We start from the raw sequence: 15,476 nt of genomic DNA, 5'->3' as shown, positions 1-15,476 counted from the left end.
AATCTTGGACCTAACCTTACATGTATGTTTAACAGTGAATAATGTAGGGTCTGGCTTCTGAAAGGTATAAATTTTTGACTCTCAATACCTCTGAAGTGTTAGATTAAAAAATATTTTTTTAATGACTTCTATAACTTCATATCTTCCGAGAAGCAAGAAATTAGTAATAATTTCACTGTGTTTTTGTAAGAGGAAAAAGTCTAAAAGGGAACTGTAAAGATCATCCTAACAGCCCAAAGTAATGTGACAAATTCATTCACAGAAAAATTCTCCAGGGTTTTCCTTCCTCAAAATCTATACTTTTTTCACACTTCTAACAAATTTCTCTTACTATGTCAGATTGAAAAGGTACTGGGGAAATGGAGAGCATACTTAACATTGCTTAGTTGTGTGGGAAGAACAGAGCAATTACATAAATCATGAAAAAACTAAAAAAATCAAGAGTCTTCTGGAGGTATTAGTGAGAGGCAAAATACCATTGTGTTATAACTCTGTTACATTAATATATACTCAGGGTGATCCTCAGTTCTTAAGGTAGTTAGCTGAAAGTTAAATTTCATTTTTATGTATTAGGTTTCCACTCAGAATTATAACATGAAAAATTAAGTGCTTAAAGAAATGTGCCTTATTTTTTTATTTTGCCAGATATATGAGGCAATTCTGTACTTAAATTTTCACACTTAGAGAGTAAACCTCATTAATAAATTAAAAGTTTTTTTACTCTCATAATTTGGTAACCAAAGGAAAGTGTTTCCTGGTCAGTCTAGAGTTTTAAATGTCAGATTAGTTTTCTATTATTTTCTTGATCATTTATCTCTCTGGGCAAATAACTTAGTAGTTCCTGCCCTTTTTTGCTAGGCAGTGGTAAAGAAAAGTGCAAGACTAAATGAGTTCGCAGATAAAAATCATGTCATTTACAATACCAATATTTTGTGTTCTTTGCTTTAGTCATGATTAATTCAGAGTTAACTAATTAATGTTAATCTACAACTTAGAAATTGCATAATGCCTGATTTTTGCTTTAATAAGAAAAATTTAACAGGTTAATTTAACCTTTAAAGTCCTCTTTCCTACTTCCCATCTCCTCATATCATTCGATGTTTGGTGTTCAGCTTTTCTTTGTGAAGAACCAAAAAGACCTTTTTCCTTATTATCACTGGAGAAGTATAATTGATGGGGCAGTATAACAAATCTGTCCAGAATTTTAAAAAGGATTGTTGGCATACTTTTAATCAAATTGGTTCTGAAGTATTTGATTTTTGTTATTTGAAAAATGTATTTATAAAAAATGAAGCTAAAAGACTCATGCAGAATATATCAGATGGGAAAGGAACTTTCCTATGATAATTACAGCAAAAATTCAAAAGATTCTTAAATACCTTTACTTTGAAAGTATATATTTTATCAGTGGATCTGCTTTCCTCTTTCTAAGTTTAAGTTAATTTAACAATTATTTATTGAACGACTACCAAATGCATGCCAAGCACTGGGTTATGCGCTGGGAATATGATTGTCAATAAGACAAGATACTCTATTTTTCATTGTTGTTATTAGTGATTGTATATGTTTTAACTAAGTACAGGTTGCTATTTATACCTCAATTTCAGCTTAACATATTTTATGTGAAAATTAATTTCTCCAAGAAATTTCTATTCAGGTTTTTAAAAATATGTAAGAATGGCTTTTTAAAGGAGAATGAACTTTTAATATTCATGTGCAAATTAAATTTTTAAGTTTGTGGCTTTCATTAATAGGTGAAGAAGGAAGCTTTAGCCATGGATCTGTTCTTGATGGACGATTTGAAGGATTCATCCAGACTCGTGGTGGCACATTCTATGTTGAGCCAGCAGAAAGATATATTAAAGACCGAACTCTGCCATTTCACTCTGTCATTTATCATGAAGATGATATTAGTAAGTACTTAAATTTTGCCGAGTAACCTTTTGCAAATAGGCATATAAATAGTCAAAACTATGTGGAGACAAATGAAGTCTGAACTGTTTTCTATGTCTCGATCTTATAATGAGGCAATTTCCCTGTCAATCCATGCCAGTCTCACAATATTGATCTGATACCAACCAATTTTATTTGAACTAACAGTCACCCAGCTCTGGTTGAACTGTAAATTCTGTATTCTGGTATCAGCCAGTCATTTAGTGGTATAATGCCTTTGTGTTTGTAAAGCATCATTATCTTCTTATGTAAATTTAAGTGTAGATATTTTCTTAGTATTTTAAGGGATCTTTTAGGTATTTTTGTATTTGTAAGTCCTTCATGGTCTTTATATGATGGTAATTTGTTGGGAGAGTTCTTTTTCTGTGTTTTAAGAGTAGAAATATATTTAGACTTAACCTATTAAGTCTATTGTGTATATATCAACAGTCAGCTAATCATGAGAATGCATTAATGAAATACCACAGAAATACATTCCTCTAATTTACATGCCTCTCGAATACTCATATTTTGTTTTTGATGGTAATTAGAGTAGTCTCTTAATTTTTTGCCTATGTTCCTACTTTGGCAGCTTCCTCCTGGCTTCATTTTTCTTTCTTTAGCCAGAAATTTATTGTCAGTAATTTTATTCTCCCTAGTAGTATACTAGTAGTAAAGTCTTAACCTTTTTGACTTTTTCCTCTAGCAGTTCTGACAGTTTCCCTACTTCAAACTAATTGCATGTTATCTCTGATACTGATTATTATAGAAAATAGTACAATAATTCTAGATAGGATGCATTCATGATTTTATTTACTTGCAAAATCATAAATTTATTAATGTTATTTGCCCATATTTTTACTCATCCGTATTTGGTTCCTTTTCTAATTTCTCTTCCTGGTATTTCAAACTCCCCTCAAACTCCAAGCTACAGTCCTACTTTACAAGTTGGAATGTGAATTCTGTTACCTTCCTTTCTTTCTGCCAATAGAATTATCATCTACTTGATTTGTATGTTACTTTGTCATTTTCTTAGTAATTTAACCTTTTCTTGAGGTTTAGTTTCCTTGTCAAGGTATATAAGTTCTCTAACTGAAATTTCTGTTTCTTTTGCTCCTTTAACATTCCAAATATCATTTATCTCTGGAGCAGGTTCTTTGTAGGTACTTAATGAAACCTTGAAACATTTTTCCTATGTTTTCTGAAAATCAAAGACCTTTTGGGAAAGAAAGGAGAGGAAGAGAGTAATTGACATATCTTAAACTCATGTTTTCCTTCCATCATATTGTAATCAAACTTTCTGCTTCTTAAGATTTCTATATTGCATCTTCTTTCTCGATTCCCTCCTTCTTTTATGTATTTATGTGTAGTTTAAGCATAGTCGGTTCTTTTTTCACAATTTTATTTCTTCCTTGCCTTGTAATTGCGTTTTTCCATTTTGCATCTTACAGTAACTTCCAAATATCTTCCTTTACATCAGCCTTTCTTGTTCCTCAGACATGATGAGTTAGCTTGTAGGACCAGTGACACTGGATGTGACTTCATTTTCTTTTCCTTTTGGCATTTAACTTTATCATTGTTTTCAGCTCTTATTTTTTACTTATCTGATTACATATATGTTCCTGGTAAGACCTTTACACGTTCTTCTTATTACATACTAATAGTGGTATTAGAGCTTAAAAATACTAGTGATTCTGTTTGTAACTTTCTCTGATAAATGGAATGTGATATGAGAATGAGAATATGGGGTAGAATTGCCTTGAAAGAGTTTTTAATGCTTATAAGTTTAGATAATTACTTTTGAAAAACTATCTGAAAATCTGTCAAATTACCATGGTTTAAGAAAACAAAACACCCATGTCATAACCTTTTGGTTTCTTAATTGCTGATATATTTTAGATTTTAGATCAGGGTTGCTAGCTTTTCCTGTAAAGAGTCAGCTAGAAAATATATTTGGCTTTATGGGCCATATGAGCTCTGTTGTAGCTATTCATTGTAGTCTGAAAACAGCCACAGAAAATATGTAAATGAATGAGTGCAGCTATGTTCCAGTAAAACTTTATAGACACTTAGAATTTGAATTACCATTTAATTTTTACATGATAAAATATTATTCTTTAATCTTTTTCATCCATTTAGAAATACAAAAATCATCCTTATAAAAGGGCTTATTTATCCAGTGGGCTGTAGTTGGCTTATGCCTCTTCTAAGGGACAGATGACTTTAAATTGGCCCTTTAACTTCTCTTTAATACTTAAGGTTCTAGTAGTAGTAGTAGTGGTAGTGGTAGTGGTAGTGGTGATAGTAGTAGTAGTAGTAGTAGTAGTAAGAGTACTTACTGTTTAGTGTGTACTTGGTGCTATATAAAGTTCTTTGCTTGTGTTACTTCATTTAATCTCCACTGTAAGCCAATAAGGCAAAGACACACATATTACTTCCATTGCATAGATGAGGAAACTAAATCTTGGAAAACTTATGTCACTTGATGGTGGAGCTCATGGTTCTTAACCATGTGCTCTGCTTTATTTCTGGAAGAAATCTGCAAATTCTCACTGCCATTCCACCAAGGATTTCTAAGGCTTTTGTACAATCTATAAATTTCCCTAAATCACACATTTTCATCTATTGCTGTGTTAAGCCAAATTCTCTCCTTAATATATGTGGCAGTGGATGTTTTGTTTTACAACTAAGAGGGAGAGGATGTCTCATTAATATATTTATTACTTTCATGTAATATGCCTAAGTGTCAGTAATTTATTTTCACAACCAAATTACTGTGTTATCAGATCACTGTGTAAATGCTTGGTAAATTTGGTGTCCCTGTAATGTATTGTTTTCACCAGAATCAAATGACAGGGGAGGTACACCAACCTTGGGTAGGAGTTCTGATGAGAATGTGGCTACCCTCCCATGAATAGTGTTTTTGCGACTGCAAGCATAAATGCATGACACCACCATGGAAAATGGTACTGCTATTCTGGGGAGCCTTAGAATAGCTCCAGAGGCTGTACCAGAACACAGAAACAATTTTCAGCAAAATGTAATAACTTCTCTATGTGCTTTGATACCCAGTTAGATGTGATGGTGTTAACTACGTGTAGTTATCAGCTTAAAATGCATACTTGTTCAGTTCTGTACTTAGGTAGTTAAAAAAAGAACTCTCTCCTAGGACATAGAATTGTGAACAGTTATGACAAGGTAAGAATTCCGCTTAGGCCTGTGTTCATGCTTTGTAAATTCGGGGATTAAACAGATAATCTCCATAAGTGATCTTGCTATCTTATATTTACACTCAGCCATTAGACTAGGAATTTATTAATGTTGATTTTTCTGGTTTCAGCAACTATAGAGTCTTAGAATCATGGCTTTAAAGGTGACCTTACAGATCAACTAGTTAAAACAGTTTCAGGGTTTAATTCATTTGCTCAAGATCATACAAGTTAGTGGGAGACATGATAGGGAGAAAGAACAAGAAGTAATATGTCGAAAGAACTGAGGTATGCCATATGTATGAGAAAGCAGTTAGAAGGGAAATCAGGATTATGCATTAGAATAACTTTGTGACCTTATGCAAGTAGCTGTGTCTCATTTTCTATTTATCAAATAAAGGTGTTAAACCAGATCAGTAATGCCTCTTACCACTTTTAAAATTTGATAATTTTCAACTACTTTTCCTCTATAGCTGGAAATATTTTTGGTTTTGTTGATTATCAAATAACTGTATAAAATACACATTTTTGCATGTGAATCAAGTAGATGATGAAGTATGTCTGCCACCATTAACATTCATGAATAGCCCTTTAGATTTTAACTTACATATGATTTTAATTTGCATTAACAGTGTATCTTAGATTTGTTTCTATGTCAATAAATATAACTATCTTTTTCTTTTAAATGACTGCATAATATAGTTGTTTCATTGATGAATGTATATTAATCAGTCCATCAACTAAATGGACTTTTAGATTGTTTCTTCTTTTTTTGCTGTTTAACATTACTGCATTGTACATTATTGTGCACAGTTTTTTCTCTTAACATTTATGTGATTATTTGTGTAAGATTAATTCCTAGAAGTAGAGTTGTCAGATATTTAAATTTTGATATATATTGACGGGTGACTCTCTAAGAAGGTTGTACAACTTTATACCAAGAAATTTAACATTGATTTTATAACATCTTATTAAGCAGTCTGTAGGCATATTTCGCAAATTCCTGAACAAGAATGTCTCATTAAAAAAAACAACACAGTATTCTGACAAGGTTCACATGTTGCATTTGGTTATCAAATCTTTCTAGTTTGTGTTACTTTTAAAAAAACTTTATTGAGGAAAAGTGGACATACTGTAAAACTGCTTACATATAAAGTATGCAATAATTTTTAACATAGGTACACATCTATGTTCACAGAGACACACACACACACACACACACACACACACACACACACACAGAGGTATATATATATAATATAATCAAGGTAGTATATGTATCCATTTTCCCCAAAGCTTCTTCCTACTCAGTATAATCTTTCCTTCTCAACCCCTCTTTTCTCAGGTACTAATCTGCAGGTTAGTTTGAATTTTCTAGAATTTTATGTAAATACAATTACACATTTGTGTACTCTTTAGAAAAATCTGTTTTCTGTAACCTAGCACAGTTATTTTGACATTCATCCATGCCATTTTGTATATTACTGGTTCATTCCTTTTTTATTTTTTATTTTTTCTCTCTTGGTATCATTAATCTACAATTACATGAGGAATGTTATGTTTACCAGACTCTCCCCATCACCAAGTCCCCCCCGACAAACCCCATTACACTCACTGTCCATCAGCGTAGTAAGATGATGTAGAATCACTACTTGTCTTCTCTGTGTTGCACAGCCCTCCACGTGGCCCCCCTTCCACATTATACATGCAAATCATAATTCCCCCTTTCTTCCCCTCCCCCACTTATCCCTCCCTTCCCACCCATCCTCCCCAGTCCCTTTCCCTTTCGTAACTGTTAGTCCATTCTTGGGTTCTGTGTTTCTGCTGCTGTTTTGTTCCTTCAGTTTTTTCTTTGTTCTTATACTCCACCTATGATTGAAATCATTTGGTACTTGTTTTTCTCTGCCTGGCTTATTTCACTGAGCATAATACGCTCTAGCTCCATCCATGTTGTTGCAAATGGTAGGATTTGTTTTCTCTTATGGCTGAATAATATTCCATTGTGTATATGTACCACATCTTCTTTATCCATTCATCTACTGATGGACACTTAGGTTGCTTCCATTTCTTGGCTATTGTAAGTAGTGCTGTGATAAACATAGGGGTGCATCTGTCTTTTTTCAAACTGGGCTGCTGCATTCTTAGGGTAAATTCCTAGGAGTGGAATTCCTGGGTCAAATGGTATTTATATTTTGAGTTTTTTGAGGAACCTCCATACTGCTTTCCACAATGGTTGTACTAATTTACATTCCCACGAGTAGTGTAGGAGGGTTCCCCTTTCTGCACAACCTTGCCAACATTTGTTGTTGTTTGTCTTTTGAATGGTGGCAATCCTTACTGGTGTGAGGTGATATCTCATTGTGGCTTTAATTTGCATTTCTCTGATGACTAGCAATGTGGAGCATCTTTTCATGTGCCTGTTGGTCATCTGAATTTCTTTGGAGAACTGTCTGTTCAGCTCCTCTGCCCATTTTTTTATTGGATTATTTGCGTTTTGTTTGTTGAGGTGCGTGAGCTCTTTATATATTTTGGATGACAACCCTTTATTGGAACTGTCAGTTATGAATATATTCTCCCATACTGTAGGATGCCTTTTTGTTCTATTGGTGGTGTCCTTTGCTGCACAGAAACTTTTCAGCTTGATATAGTCCCACTTGTTCATTTTTGCTTTTGTTTCCCTTGCCCAGGGATATATATTCATGAAGAAGTTGTTCATGTTTATATCCAAGAGATTTTTGCCTGTGTTTTTTTCTAAGAGTTTTATGGTTTCATGACTTACATTCAAGTCTTTGATCCATTTCGAACTTACTTTTGTGTATGGGGTTAGACAGTGATCCAGTTTCATTTTCTTACATGTAGCTGTCCAGTTGTGCCAACACCAGCTGCTGAAGAGGCTGTCATTTCCCCATTGTATGTCCATGGCTCCTTTATCATATATTATTTGACCATATATGTTTGGGTTAATGTCTAGAGTCTCTATTCTGTTCCACTGGTCTGTGGCTCTGTTCTTGTGCCAGTACCAAATTGTCTTGATTACTGTGGCTTTGTAGTAGAGCTTGAAGTTGGGGAGCGAGATCTCCCCCACTTTATTCTTCCTTCTCAGGATTGCTTTGGCTATTTGGGGTCTTTTGTGGTCCCATGTGAATTTTAGAACTATTTGTTCCAGTTCGTTGAAGAGTGCTGTTGGTATTTTGATAGGGATTGTATAGGATCTGTAGATTGCTTTAGGCAGGATGGCCATTTTGACAGTATTTATTCTTCCTAGCCAAGAGCATGGGATGAGTTTCCATTTGTTAGTGTCCTCTTTAATTTCTCTTAGTTAAGAGGGTCTTGTAGTTTTCAGGGTATAGGTCTTTTACTTCCTTGGTTAGGTTTATTCCTAGGTATTTAATTCTTTTTGATGCAGTTGTGAGTGGAATTGTTTTCCTGATTTCTCTTTCTGCTAGTTAATCATTAGTGCATAGGTAAACAACAGATATCTGTGTGTTAATTTTTTTCCTGCAACTTTGCTGAATTCCAGTAATAGTTCTAGTAGTTTTGGAGTGGAGTCTTTAGGGTTTTGTACAGTATCATGTCATCTGCAAATAGTGACACTTTGACTTCTTCTTTAAAAATCTGGATGCCTTGTATTTCTTTGTTTTGTCTGATTGCCATGGCTAGGACCTCCACTACTATGTTGGATAACAGTGTTGTGAGTGGGCATCCGTGTCTTCTTCCCAATCTTAGAGGAAAAGCTTTCAGCTTCTCGCTGTTAAGTATGATGTTAGGTGTGGGTTTCTCATATATGGCCTTTTTATGTTGAGGTACTTGCCCTCTATTCCCAATTTGTTGAGAGTTTTTATCATGAATGGATGTTGAATTTTGTCAAATGCTTTTTCAGCATCTATGGAGATGATCATGTGGTTTTTGTCCTTTTTGATGATGTGGTGGATGATGTTGATGGATTTTCAAATGTTGTACTATCCTTGCATCCCTGAGATGAATCCCACATTATCATGGTGTATGATCCTCTTGATGTATTTTTGAATTTGGTTTGCTAATATTTTGTTGAGTATTTTTGCATCTACATTCATCAGGGATATTGGTCTGTAATTTTCTTATTTGGTGGGGGTCTTTGCCTGGTTTTGGTATTAGGGTGATGCTGGCTTCATAGAATGATTCTGGAAGTATTCCCTCCTCTTCTATTTTTTGGAAAACTTTAAGGAGAATGGGTATTATGTCTTCCCTGTATGTCTAATAAAATACCACGTTAAATCCATCTGTCCCAGGGGTTTTGCTCTTGGGTAGTTTTTTGATTACCGCTTCAATTTCGTTGCTGGTAATTCGTCTGTTTAGATTTTCTGTTTCTTCCTTGGTCAGTCTTGGAAGGTTGTATTTTTCTAGGAAGTTGTCTATTTTTTCTAGGTTTTCCAGATTGTTAGCATATAGACTCTTGTAGTATTCTCCAATGATTCTTTGTATTTCTGTGGGATCCGTCGTGATTTTTCCTTTTTCATTTCTGATTCTGTTGATGTGTGTAGATTCTCTTTTTCTCTTAATAAGTCTGGCTAGGGGCTTATCTATTTTGTTTATTTTCTCAAAGAACCAGCTCTTGGTTTCATTGATGTTTTTCTATTGTTTTATTCTTCTCAATTTTATTTATTTCTTCTCTGATCTTTATTATGTCCTTCCTTCTGTTGACTTTGGGCCTCATTTGTTCTTCTTTTTCCAATTTCAATAATTGTGACTTCATTTGGGATTGTTCTTCCTTCTTTAAATAGGCCTGGATTGCTATATACATTCCTCTTAGAACTGCCTTCACTGCATCCCACAGAAGTTGGGGCTTTGTACTGTTGCCATTTGTCTCCACATATTGCTTCATCTCTGTTTTAATTTGGTCATTGATCCATTGATTATTTATGAGCATGTGGTTAAGCCTCCATGTGTTTGTGAGCCTTTTTGTTTTCTTTGTGCAGTTTATTTCTAGTTTTATACCTTTGTGGTCTGAGAAGTTGGTTGGTAGAATTTCAATCTTTTTGAATTTACTGAGGCTCATTTTGTGGCCTAGTATGTGGTCTATTCTGGAAAATGTTCCATGTGTACTTGAGAATAATGTGTATCCTGCTGCTTTGGGTGTAGAGTTCTGTAGATGTCTTCTAGGTCCATCTGTTCTAGTGTGTTGTTCTGTGCCTCTGTGCCCTTACTTATTTTCTGTCTGGTGGATCTGTCCTTTGGAGTAAGTGGTGTGTTGAAGTCTCCTAAAATGAATGCATTGCATTCTGTTTCCTCCTTTAATTCTGTTAGTATTTGTTTCACATATTTGGTGCTCCTGTATTGGATGCATATATATTTATAAAGGTTATATCCTCTTGTTGGACTGACCCCTTTATCATTATGTAATATCCTTCTTTATTTCTTGTTACTTTCTTTGTTTTGAAGTCTGTTTTGTCTGATACTAGTACTGCAACACCTGCTTTTTTCTCCCTATTGTTTGCATGAAATACCGTTTTCTATCCCTTGACTTTTGGTCTGTATATGTCTTTGGGTTTGAGGTGAGTTTCTTGTAAGCAGCATATAGATGGGTCTTGTTTTTTTATCCATCCTATTACTCTGTGTCTTTTGATTGGTGCATTCAGTCCATTTACATTTAGGGTGATTATTGAAAGATATGTTCTAATTGCCATTGCAGGCTTTAGATTTGTGGTTACCAAAGGTTCAAGGGTAACTTCTTTACTACCTAACTGTCTAACTTAACTCGCTTTTTAATTTATTATAAACATGGTCTGATGATTCTTTATTTCTCTCCTTTCTTATTCTTCCTCCTCTATTCTTTATATGTTAGGTGTTTTATTCTGTACTCTTTTGCACTTCCTTAGACTGCTTTTGTGAGTAATTGATTTTATTTTTTGCCTTAGGTAGTATTTGGTTGGTCTGTTTTCTTTATTGTGATTTTATTTTCTCTTGTGACATCTATTTTGCCTTAGGAGTGCTTCCATCTAGAGCAGTCCCTTTAAAATATCCTGTAGAGGTGGTTTGTGGGAGGCAAATTCCCTCAACTTTTGCTTGTCTGGGAATTGTTTAATCCCTCCTTCATATTTAAATGATAATCGTGCTGGATACAGTATTCTTGGTTCAAGGCCCTTCTGTTTCATTGCATTAAATGTATCATGCCATTGTCTTCTGGCCTGTAAGGTTTCTGTTGAGAAGTCTGATGATAGCCTGATGAGTTTTCCTTTGTAGGTGACCTTTTTTCTCTCTCTGGCTGCCTTTAATACTCTGTCCTTGTCGTTGATGTTTGCAATTTTAATTATTATGTGTGTTGGTGTTATCCTCCTTGGGTCCCTTGCGTTGGGAGTTCTGTGGGCTTCCATGGTCTGAGAGACAATTCCTCCTCCACTTTGGGGAAGTTTTCAGCAATTATTTCTTCAAAGACACTGTCTATCCCTTTTTCTCTCTCTTCTTCTTCTTCTGGTACCCCTATAATGTGAATAATTGTTCTGTTTCGTTTGGTCACACAGTTCTCTTAGTATTCTTTCATTCCTGGAGATCCTTTTATCTCTGTGTGCCTCAGCTTCTCTGTGTTCCTGTTCTATGATTTCTATTCCATTAACAGCCTCTTGCCCCTCATCCAGTCTGCTCTTAAGTCCTTCCAGAGATTGTTTTATTCCTGTATTCTCCCTCCTAACTTGATCCTTTAGCTCTTGCCTATTTCTCTGCAGGTCCATCAGCATGGTTATGACCTTTATTTTGAATTTTTTTTCAGGAAGATTTGGTTAAATCTATCTCCCCAGGCTCCTTCTCAGGGGTTGTCTGGGTGATTCTCCACTGGATCAGATTCTTACTGCCTTTTCATGGCTATAGAGGTAGTCGTGGGCAGTTGGCGCATGTGTTAGCTGGGAGAACAATGTCCCTTCCTGCTTGCTGGTTGCCCTGCCCTCCTTGGTGCTGCTTCCGATTTTATTTCCTGCCCTGCCGCACGTGGGGTAGTCATCTGGGCAGCCCAAAGCCCTGTGGGGAGGGGGAGGCGTGCCCTGTGTGCTCTCCTGTGAGTTTGGTGAGCCTTGGCACCCTGTCCTGGCTTCCTCTGTCTCTGCGCTCTGGCGGGGCCGCTGAGTCTGGCCTCAGCATCTGCATAGTAGACTCAGGGCGGTTGCTGTGGGCATGGCTGCTCTCAGGGTGATCCCCTGCTATGGCGGGGTCGCATCGGTGGGGGTGTGGACATGAGGCTATTTATTGCTGTGACGGGTTTCAGAGCTGCGCTGCCTCTCAGGGGGGCTTCAGTGCCTGAATTTCCCCGAGATTCCCAGCTGCTGGGCTGAGTGTGCTGGGACGCTTCCATCCAGCTGTCAGCCCCTGTTCCTTTAAGACTTTCAAAAAGCACTCGCTTTTCTTTTGTCCCAGGGGCACCAGCTGCAGGGACCTGCTCACAGATTTTACTGTTCCGTTTCCCTAATATCCAGAACACCACGCAATTTGTGTCTGCGCTCCCCGTGCGAATGACTTGGGCTGGGTATTTAGCAGTCCTGGGCTTCCACTCCCTCCCCGCTCCGACTCCTCTCCTCCCGCCGGTGAACTAGGGTGTGGGGAGCACTTGGGTCCTGCCGCACCGCGGCTTGTATCTTACCCCGTTCGTGAGGCACTGAGTTCTCAGAGATATAGTTGTAGCCTGACTGTTGTACTGTATCTTCTGGTCTCTCTTTTAGGAACAGTTGTATTTATTGTATTTTCAAAAATATGTATGGTTTTGGGAGGAGATTTCCGCTGCCCTACTCATGTCGCCATCTTGGCTCCTCCCTAGTTCATTCCTTTTTATTGATGAGTTGTAGTCCATTGTGTATGGATACCATAATCTGTTTAAGCATTCACCTGTTAATGGATGTTTGGGTTGTTTCCAGTTTTAGGTTGTTATAGGCAAAATTGCTATAAAGTTCTTGAGATCAGCTCATCAACTTTTGATTGATTAAAGAAAATAAATTTTGTAAAGAGGGAAAAGGGGTGAAATACTATGGACTTTTGATATCTAGGTCTAATACGTGGGCTTTTGAAAAGGGGGCAGTTTAGAAATTTAAGATGAGCCTTGTGAAAGCAAGTGAGTAGAAGGAATGTTTATTTTATGTTAGTTGTCTATATATTCTCTCTTCTCCAAACCTGTACTCATCCTTCAGAATACATTCAGAAATAATCTAGAAGACTTCTGGTTTCTCAGTTCTGGGTAGTCTGTCTTTACTGCTGTTGACTGTTGTATTGGTGAGTCCTTCCAGGCATGGAAGGAAAACAGCAGCTGTACACTAGATGAGTAAGTTAAATTTGACCAATATTAAATAAACTGTGGATGATTGCCAGAAGACTTAATATTTATTTAACAGGTTAATATTTAAATGCGTATTTGTTTACATGGGTGACACCCCAGGTAGGCTGTAAATTCTTTGAGGGTGTATATACTTTGTTATTTATTCCCATATCTGTAATATTTGATAAATAATAATTTTCCTCCCATTATTTGTTTTGTAAATAAAGTAGTTAAGAATAATATTGACATACTATTAGGAAATTTATGTGTATTCATGCCTTAATTTTGAACAGGTTCTATTTTATAGTCAGTCTATAAAGTAGTTAGGGCATTAAAACCCTTCAATGTTGAAACAATTTTAAATGGTAGATAGTTCCAAGTCATTGAGGCAGAATGAAGGCTAAATGGAGGCTATTGGAGCCAGCAGTTTACTGGTCTTTGGTTAATGGATGACCTTTGAAAAGAAGTATGGAAACCAGCTATTGACTGAAAATTAAATTCAGCAGCTGTTTATTCATTTGTGAATATACAGTTTGGGTTAAAACTTCAAAAAAAAAAACCTAAGAGGAATTTTCATTCAGTATTAGAGAGTCACAGTTTGATAAATGCTGTAACTTAAATGTCATCAGAGCACTAAGGGTGGTAGGAACACACTGGGAGTGTTACAGATATTTAGGAAGACTTCCCAGGGGAGGTGGCATTTTTGACTTGAACTTTGAAGGCAGGTGCAGATCTCTAAATCCTAGACGTAACTATTATGACAGGGCTGTTACTGGGACTGTAGCAATACTTGTTTTTAGCTGCCACAGCTCAGGAACTTTAGAAAAGATAAGAAATTTGTCTTGGAGTCACCCATTTTCTGTTTATAGTCCTGAATCAAATAAATGGAAATAATGGTCACTTTAAATCTATTAGAAGTTTTCATTAAGGTTTCAGTTACAAGTTTTATAGGCTTAATGATTAATTTATTATTTAACATAATTTGACTAATCTGTACAAGATACTTTTTTATACTGGCTACAGTGATGGTAACAGGACAAACGTTTTGTCCTTACGCACTTAAGAGTCTAGTGATTCTGTTTATAATTGATTAGAATTATAGAGCAACATTTCTCATATTGATTTGATATCTATGATCCACTTAGCCCCCAACACTAACTCTTTCTTCTTAAAAACCAGGGATGGGGAAGGACATGCCTGGCCCCGCTCACCATCTCTGTTTCTTGGGAGACTTGTGTTGTGAATGGATGTAGAAAAGGGGACCATCTTGAGCCTCCTCTCCTTCCCAAGGGCAATCATACTATTAGTTTCTTCTTATACTCTTCCCGTTCTCCCCAGAGACAGGGCATCAGGGATGAGGTAGGGACTTCAGGAAAGGGATGACTATTCACTGGAATTAGAAGTGGGAAGGACATTTGGGGTTTGTCTTACCCATTCTTCCATTCCTCAAACTCTTCATCCCTTCTTTAAAAAAAGCAACCCACCACCCCAAAAATAAAAAAATCTATTCTTACTTATACTGTCTCTCAGTTGTTCCTTGTTGATTTTTGGCAACTTTGGGAATAAATGGCATTTTTGTGGGCAAAGACCCCACCCATCTATCCTGCAGTATTAACAAAGCAACTTTTTGTGTATTATCTGCTGTGAAGTCAGTCTATTTTAAGTTCAATTAATATAATAAAAGTTGGATCCTTTAATTGGATTTGGTTATTCATAGCATGTTATTGGAGGGATTACATGAAAGCTTTGATTGTTAGGGAGTCATGTTACAGTCAGTGGTTTGGACTTTTGAATCAGATTTCTAACCTGTCAGTCACATGGAGGGGATACCTCCTAGGAAAGTGAGGATGCAAGGTCTACTTTAGTTGGTAGGTAGTGAGAGGTGGATTTTTGTGTTTGGTTCTGCTAGGCAGAGAATCTGAACAGCACATATACCCCCTTCCTCGAGTGGATGACTGAGAGTTAACTAGAACTATTTCCTGCTTGAGGAAGTATCACAATATATGTATTATTTGTATTTGCTCCTCCTACAACAAAACAAAAGCAATAGGAACTTGGCATGCAAA

At 36.2% G+C, this 15,476-nt stretch overlaps 1 protein-coding gene across 2 annotated transcripts in view; it reads left to right on the top strand.

The window, feature by feature from the left end:
• ADAM10 (ADAM metallopeptidase domain 10) overlaps positions 1-15,476 on the top strand; it is a 166,823-nt gene that overhangs the window by 64,817 nt on the left and 86,530 nt on the right. For both annotated transcript variants that reach the window (XM_036903016.2, XM_057488845.1), the window contains exon 4: positions 1,755-1,913. In XM_036903016.2, coding sequence (XP_036758911.1) covers positions 1,755-1,913 — 159 coding nt within the window. The remainder of the gene's footprint in view (positions 1-1,754; positions 1,914-15,476) is intronic.

This window comes from Manis pentadactyla, chromosome 11 (genome assembly GCF_030020395.1).
Source record: "Manis pentadactyla isolate mManPen7 chromosome 11, mManPen7.hap1, whole genome shotgun sequence".
Classification (NCBI taxonomy): domain Eukaryota; kingdom Metazoa; phylum Chordata; class Mammalia; order Pholidota; family Manidae; genus Manis; species Manis pentadactyla.
Note: the sequence above shows the minus strand (reverse complement) of the source record. Positions and strands in the feature narration are given on the sequence as shown.